An 8,763-nucleotide genomic window follows, 5' to 3' on the forward strand; every position below is an offset into this window, starting at 1 on the left:
TATAGATTTGTTTCCATTTTAAAATATTTTGTCACTGCATTTAGAAAAAGCAGGTACTCTGGATTTGGACATTGTGGCTAAAGTCCCAGCTAAATGACCTAAGCTCTCTGGATCTCTCTAAGCCTCCGTTTCTGCTTCTTTAGAAGAGGCTCTTCGTTATTGTGAAGAGTAATAGAAATAGTTAATTTCAGTGACCAGCACAGAACAAGTATAGGTCCTCAACAAATGATGATGATGATAGCTTGGACCTTAGAATGTGTTACATATTAAAAGAGACGCTCAGAGTGAATATTACTAACATAACTGCTATGTTTACTACCAATAAATAATGTTGTTAAAAACAGTAAAGTGTTTTATAACTAAAAAATTTCAACAATATTGCCTACTGATGATGTTCTATTCAGCATAATAATAATGACCATCACATTACAATTAGACATTGAGAACACATAGAAACATTGGCATCATATGGCAAGTGAGCTACATGCTTTATCTCACTTATTCTCACAAGAACATGAACAAGCAGATCCTGTCATCTTCATTTTACTGAGGGTGAAAGTGAGGTTCATAACGGTTAACTACCTTTCCAAAGATAACCCATCTCTCAGGGGTTAGAACTCAGTGTTGAACTAGTAATGAATTCAGGTCCTTCTGATTCAAGAACCAGCTGAGTAAACCACTTTGCTATCTGCCTAGCCACCTTCCAGGATAGGCAAATAACTTAATCCTGTGTTCCTCTAAAACCTTTGCCCTCCTTTATGTCTTTATTGTGGGTTAAGACCAGCAGGGATGATGCTGTGGAAAGAGATGCCCATGGAAATAGGGAATGGGACCACTGTCCAAGAATTCACCTTGGAGGGGTTTCCTGCCATCCAACACCTGGGAAAGGTCCTCTTCCTGGTGCACCTGCTGGCCTACCTGGCATCCATTACAGGCAATGCTGTCATAGTCACCATCACCTGTGCTGACTCCCGGCTCCAGACACCTATGTACTTTTTCCTCAGCACTTTCTCCTTCTTTGAGTGTTGTTTCATAAGTGCTGTTATTCCTAAGTTGCTGGTCATCTTTCTTTTAGGCCGGCAAACCATTTCCTTTCTTGCCTGTTTCATACAAGCCTTTGTGTATGTATACCTCGGAGCCACAGGTTTCTTCCTCATAACAGTGATGTCTGTGGATCGGTACACAGCCATTTGCAAGCCTCTGCATTACCCAACCATCATGAACCTCAAGACTTGCTTCCTCTTGGTCACTGCCTGCTGTGTTTTGGCCTTCCTTCTCATCACTGGTCTGATAGTAAAGGTTTCCCAGTTATCGTTCTGTGGCCCCAATGTCATCCCCCACTTCTTCTGTGATCTTGGTTCCCTGATTCATCTCTCCTGTTCTAATACCAGGTTTGTTGAAATGTTGGCCTTTGTCATTGCTTTGTTTATCATTTTGACATCCCTTATCATAACCATCATTGCATACAGCAACATAGTAGTCACAATTGTGCGACTCCCATCAGCCAAGGAGCGACAGAAAGCTTTCTCCACCTGCTCCTCTCACTTCATAGTCCTCTCCCTGATATACAGCAGCTGTGTCTTTATATACGTGAAACCAAAGCAAACCAACAGGCTGGACTCCAACAGGGAGGCTGCCCTTGTGCATACGGTGGTGACCCCGCTGTTGAACCCTGTCATCTACACTCTGCGGAATAAGCAGGTCCACCAGGTTCTGAGAGAGACAATGTGCAGAATGAAAATATCAAGACAAAAATAAAATCACATGGCCTTGGAGTGGAATGGTTCAGAAAAACATTTGTCTTCATTCTGGCCAATGTAGCAGTCCACAGGGTCCTAGTGTAGAATTCTGGCAACCACACTTGATTTCTGCACATCCCGAGCAAAATGGAAATCTGTTAAATTACAACAAAGTTAAAAACATTGTTGAGCTCACACCCCTGTTTATTACAGCATTATTTATAATAGCCAAGGTATGGGAGCAACCCAAGTGTCCATCGAAAGGTGAATGGATAAAGGTGTGATTTTATGTGTGTAACGGAATATGACTCAACCACAAAAAAGGATGAGATTTTGCCATTGTAACAACATGGATGAAGCTAGGGGGAATCATGCTAAGTGACAGAAGTGGAGAAAGCAAACACCATGATTTCACTTATATGTGAAATCTCAACAAACATATAAGTAAACAAAAAGTATTAACAGACCCATAAATATGGAGAACAAATTGATGGTTGCCAGAAGGGAGGGGGTGGGGAATGGGCAAATGGGTTCAGGGGAGTGGGTGATATAGTTATGGAATGAATAGTTCAAGGGGATGAAAGGTACAGCACAAGGGATGTGGTCAATGGTATTTAATAGTGCTCTGTTGTGACAGAAGGGAGCTACAGTTGTGGTGAAGATTGTATAAGAAATAAATTCATCAAATCACACACACACACACACACAAACACACACAAAATCTTTTTTTGGAAGTCTTTTTGTAGCAACGTGGAGGGAACTGGAGAGTGTTATGCTAAGTGAAATAAGTCATACAGAAGAAGACAGATACCATATGTTTTCACTCTTATGTGGATCCTGAGAAACTTAACAGAAGACAATGGGGGAGGGGAAGGGGGAAAAAAAGTTACAGAGAGGGAAGGAGGCAAACCATAAGAGACTCTTAAAAACTGAGAATAAACTGAGGGTTGATGGGGGGAGAAGGAGGGGAAAGTGGGTGATGGGCATTGAGGAGGGCACCTGTTGGGATGAGCACTGGGTATTGTATGGAAACCAATTTGACAATAAATTTCATATTAATAAAAGGAAGTCCACACTTTACCTTGATATGCATAACAATCTTCTCGCAAATATTCCACATTTCGATGACAATTTATTAATTGAAAAATCCTTTGCTGAATTTTGATTCTTCCCTCTGAAATAAGCCATGTGGTTGAAATGTCATAAATTTAGTAATTTCTCTCTTCTCTAGTCATAAACGTGGCTCAGCAAGTATTAGTGTTTACAAAGGGCACTTAGATAATTAAAATGATATAAGTCTCAATATTACATTGTGGTTATGAAGGAAATGACAGAAATAGTACCAATGCTTGGGTCCACATTCCCTCCATGCTTAGTCCAAGGAAATAAGGGGCATAGTACCCTTCACCTTTGAATATATATGGTTTGAATCACATATGCTCTTAAATGCTGTTCTTGGCTCTTAGCTTAACTACATATGCATGCATCAATCCCATGCTGGAGAGTAACAGGACTGATCTCAGGCTTAGAGCATTCTCTAAGGAAAGGAATAACCACACAGCCAACAGCTTACCAATGCTCCTGTTGCCTAAATTATGTATTCTATCTCCAGTCTTTCAGAATCATAATGTATAATTATGACTGATTCTTATCTGAAAGCTTATCTTTATCAGAGAAAGGGAGCACTTATTTCATATTTCTATAATTTCTTCCAAAGAGTCAAGTTTACAGAATGTGAGTTATTTGCTTATCTACTTCATATTACTAATGAAAAAACAAACTAAGCCTTTTTTCCTGTTTGACCTCTGTTGTCAACTATAAGGTAATGTTCTGATTGATAACCTATCTTAGAACCAACGTTTCCATTACCTCAATCCTCAAATTCTTGTGCTCATAAGGCCTACTTTCCAGCTAGTATGTGTCCTTTATTTATTTCATAAGAAACATCTCTAAAAAGATTAAGACCATTTTTTGACATTAGCCCAAACACTGTGGTTAGATCATCTCAAATACATGTTATGAAACACATTCTACACCGTGATTAGATCATACATGGCCTTGATGGTATTATTACAAATTTCATATTTCATCTTATTGACAATGAAGAAATATGAAACATGCCCCAAAAAACCACGTATGATTAGCTGTAGAAACTGTATTAAAAAAGAGTTTGGAAAAGCCAAGGTAAGAGCGGAAAACTGGGTACAGACTGTTATAGGAATTGGAAGAAAGAGAATGATGGCTCACAGAAGTGGCAGTGGGAGTGGATAACAAAGGGACTATAGTAGACAAGGAATCATTTGCATCGAAGAAGCCTGGTGCTGCCTTCAACTACCTGGTCAACTTACAAAAGCACTGAAATAAACTTCTCCATAAATATTAGATTGAGCCACAGAACCTAGGGTCCACTTGAGAATACTCATCGAGATGATGCGGAAACATGGAAGTATTCAGAGCTGAACTATTCAAGAGCGTATTGAAATGGCTGAGGTTCAGCAATGCAGGAATAAGTAAAGGAATTGTGGCCAAACTACTGCAAAGACTGTAAGCCTCCCCAAGGTTTTAGTCAGGATTTGATAATAATTTATTATACTTAAACTAACGTAATGTACTTTATATTACCTTGAGATAGATTATGCTTTTTTTTTAAATATAATTTATTGTCAAATTGGTTTCCATACAACACCCAGTGCTCATCCCTACAGGTGCACTATGCTTAAAGGGTGAGCTTGACAAAAAGAAAAGTGAAGACCAGAAACTCACATTTTCTTTGTCCATTCTTCTTCACATGGACTTTTCGATTATTTCCACATCTTAGCTATTGGGAAAAATGTTACGTGAACATCAGAGTACAGATAGCTCTTTGAATTCTATATTTCACTTCCTTTGGTGATATACACAGAGGTGGGATTGCTGGATCAAATGGTAATTCTATTTTGAAAATTTTCAGGAAATACTATATTGTCTACCAGAGTGGCTACACCAATTTACATTTTCAGTAATAGTGGACCAGAGTTCCTATGTGTCCACATCCTTGCTAACACTTCTTATTCTTTGTGGGTTTTTTTTCTGTAATACTCATCCAAGGAAGTATGAGGTGGTATTTCACTGTGGTTTTATTTGTATTTCCCTTAGTGATGCTTCCATTTTCATTAGTGATGGTGAGCATCTTCTCACGTACCTGTTGGCTATTTATATGTCCTCTTTGGGAAAATGTCTATTCAGTCTCCTTACCCATTTTTTTAATAGTTTGCTGTGGGTGTTTTGTTTTGTTTTGTTTTGTTGGTGTCCGCATGTACTTTGGAGACTTTATAGAAAAAGGTGATTTTCAAAGAAACAAGTTTTCCATCTGGACAATGAAAATGGAGGGCATTTCAAGTTGGTCAACAGCATTTGTGAAGCATGCAGCTATAAAATCATGCTTCAGTATGCTTACCGTGATGGTGTGATGAAAAAGAAATAGAAAAGGATGAGCTGAAGGCATACATGGAGTCTAAATTGTAAGTGATGGCAAACACCACATGCATAGTTTTTGTACTTGAATGGAAATAGACAGACTTTCAGGGACCAAAATATGAAGGCACATGGGTGCTATTATTACTTATCCTGAGGGCAATAGGGGACCCATCCCTGTTAAAATGCTGCTAAGGCATGGTCAGATTTGCATAAGTAAGATCACTTTGGCTTCCGTGGGGATATGAGTGGCTTTCACATTAGCCAGAATCTACAGTTTTATTAAATGTTTTGCCACAAGCACACAGTGTTCTCTAGCCTTCGATTCTTTGAGAGTATTTTCTTTGTGGACCACACAGCAACCCACTTCTAGGGGAACAATAACGGCTCTGCCTTCCCTCTCCCTTCCAGCTATCACACAATGCCTTTCATTAGTGGGATTCAATCTGGTCCCTTCTGGCCCGGGATTCTCTAAAATATAGTTCCCAGGGGGCCAGGTGCTGTGATCTAGACGGTAGGATCCAGGAGAGTGGAAATGATTGCTGCGACCTCTTCCCCACCCCCCAAAAAGAAAATGAAAAACAAAATCCAGCACAGGGTGCTCCAAGATAATATTGCATCCTAAAAACTTCATTAAGTTTTGATAAAGAATGGGTAAACAACAAAAGAAAATACGTTTTTATAAATTAAAAAATGTAATAGCTGACAGAAAAGAATCATCCACATTGTTGGCAGGAAAATAAATGGAGAAGGTTCAGAAAGTAAAATATAGAGAGAAAAAGAGTTAGAAAATGTGTGGGGAAAGTAATTTAGTGGATTATGTATTTAGTATTTAGTAATTATGGATTTGGAAGAGAGAACACAGAAAAAAGGGGAGAATAAATTATTAATTACACAAAGAGGACAATATCCCAATGCCTGTGTGAACAACTCAATAAATTAAAATTTTTTGTATCTAGGCATGACACTATAAAATTTACAAACATGAAACATAAAGAAATCTTAAAACATCTTTCCACATTAAAAAATACATAAAAACACTTCTATGAAAGGTTATGGAAATCCATATATCAACTTCTTTTTCAACTTTTGATATTGCTTGAAGTAAGATAAGGCTTTTAAGCTTTGAGGGAATGATTTTCAGTGTAGAATCTTGTAACCAGCTTTCGGCAAAATGCTAAAATAAATTATTAACATTTAGGGAGACTAGGAATCCGCAAATTTGCTTTTCATACACCATCTCCTAGTTAAATTCTTGACAATTTGTTCCCTGGAAATAAGCAAATGATCTCCCCCTTCAAAAAAAGTAAAAACTGTGCCTTTGTTTTCTTATCTGTGAAATAAGATGAGGATTGAGTAAATTAATATGAGTAATGCAATTTTAAAATTGTTAAGGATTTAGCAGTGTGATCTACATATCTGTGGTCATGGTGGTGGTGGTGGTTGTGGGGGTGGTGATGATGGGCTCAGAAATCTCTGGATCTAAAGCAGAAAAAAGAATTTCAAGGATCTTATTGAGAAACCACGATCATATTGAAAAATAAAAGGGAAATAAAGCATAAAACCAAAGCAATGATGAAAGATGGGGGGATTGGGAGGGCGGGTAGTTAGAAGTTCCAGGAGTTTAAATCGCAGGTTAAATTAACGTGTTTAATATTCTACAGTGGTGACTTCAAATGTCATATAGGAATGTTTTTTAATTGCCAAGCAAAGTATTGCTTATAAAACTATTATTAATTTCTAGTTTTTGTACATTTTGTTTTTGTTTTTTTAAGGTAAAATTTTTTTAATGATCATAATTTATTGTCAAATTGGCTTCCATACAACATCCAGTGCTCATCCCAACAAGTGCCCTCCTCAATACCCATCACCCATTTCCCCTCTCCCCCACCCACCCATCCACCCTCAGTTTGTTCTCTGTATTTAAGAGTCTTTTGTGGTTTGCTTCCCTCCCTCCCTTTTTGTAACTATTTTTTCCCCTTCCCTTCCCTATGGTCTTCTGTTAAGTTTCTCAAGATCCACATGAGTGAAAAGATATGATATCTGTCCTTCTCTGACTTATTTCACTCAGCATAATACCTTCCACTTCCATCCACGTTGCTGCAAATGGCATGATTTCATTCTTTTTTTATACTAAATATAACTTATTGTCAAATTGGTTTCCATACAACACCCAGTGCTCATCCATGATTTCACTCTTGAATAGAGGATATGAATTCTATAATATCTGATTTAACAATTATTTTTAAATTGATATCTTCTTTATTCTTTAATGTGGATCATGGGCACATGCAAAGAAACTGCTTTTTCTCTTTGTAGGATAAAGAGTTCCTTCTATAGAAACTTGTTCTGGATATTTTCTTCCATGTTTTTGTTGAATATCATTGAAGCAGTCTCTGATGGACCAAACCTGACCTACAAAATATGAAGCTAACAATTAACAGAGAACCCAATCTAATACATGAAAGGTTTGTGGTGACTGGTATGTGAACATATATCTATTAATCCAAACTTCACCATCTACCCTGCAAAACAATTTCCCAGTACAAAAACCCCCGCTATTAGTATTGAAACTTCAGAGAACATATGTCTCAGTAAAACTTGCCAACCAGTGTTTATGTGGGAAATATCAGTATTTGTAACTCCAAATCAATACAACATGAAAACAAATTATATACAAGGAAAGGTTCAAATTCAATTACAAAGCCATAAAGGTCAACAAAGTGACATGGGGTTTTGGCATTTTGTGGTACTAAGAATGGCCACATTAATGCAGAGAAAGCAATGGTTTGCCAAGAATCACATTAGTTTCTTGAAAATCGTGAAGCAAAGTTTTAAGTATTTTATGCTCTAACAAGGTGGTTATTATTTATATAGTGATATTTTTAGTGTGTTTTGGAATATTGGTTGGGGGTTTTGACTGATCTAATACAGATATACTGTAATACAGATATAGTGTTTCCATTTAAAATAATGGGAAGTTTTTTGTTTGTTTGTTTTTGTTTTTGTTTTTGTTTTGTTTTTTTGCTTTTAATTCCCTTGCCTTTGGAGATGCGTTGAGTAAGAAATTGCTGCGGCTAAGGTCAAAGGGGTTGTTGCCTGCTTTCTCCTCTAGGGTTTTGATGGTTTCCTGTCTCACATTCAGGTCTTTCATCCATTTTCAGTTTATTTTTGTGAATGGTGTAAGAAAGTGGTCTAGTTTCATTCTTCTGAATGTTGCCGCTCAGTTCTCCCAGCACCATTTGCTAAAGAGACTGTCTTTTTTCCATTGGATACTCTGTCCTGCATGGTCAAAGATTAGTTGGCCATATTTGTGGGTCCAATTCTGGGTCCTCTATTCTATTCCATTGGTTTGTGTGTCTGTTTTTGTGCCAATACCAGACTGTCTGGATTATTACAGCTTTGTAGTAGAGGCTAAAGTCTGGATTGTGATGCCTCCCACTTTGGTTTTCTTCTTCAATATTACTTCGGCTGTTCAGGGTCTTTTGTGGTTCCATACAAATTTTAGGATTGTTTGTTCTAGCTTTGAGAAGAATGCCAGTGCAATTTTGATTGGGATTGCATGAATGTG

At 37.6% G+C, this 8,763-nt stretch overlaps 1 protein-coding gene across 1 annotated transcript; it reads left to right on the top strand.

Annotated features, from left to right (window-relative positions):
* Window positions 1–789: 789 nt before the first annotated feature.
* On the top strand, window positions 790–1,758 carry LOC115526905 (olfactory receptor 6C75-like). Its single transcript, XM_030334221.1, has one exon. It carries the CDS (start codon window positions 790–792, stop codon window positions 1,756–1,758), a length of 969 nt encoding a protein of 322 aa, XP_030190081.1.
* The last annotated feature ends 7,005 nt before the right edge of the window (window positions 1,759–8,763 follow it).

This window comes from Lynx canadensis, chromosome D2 (genome assembly GCF_007474595.2).
Source record: "Lynx canadensis isolate LIC74 chromosome D2, mLynCan4.pri.v2, whole genome shotgun sequence".
Taxonomy (NCBI): Eukaryota; Metazoa; Chordata; class Mammalia; order Carnivora; family Felidae; genus Lynx; species Lynx canadensis.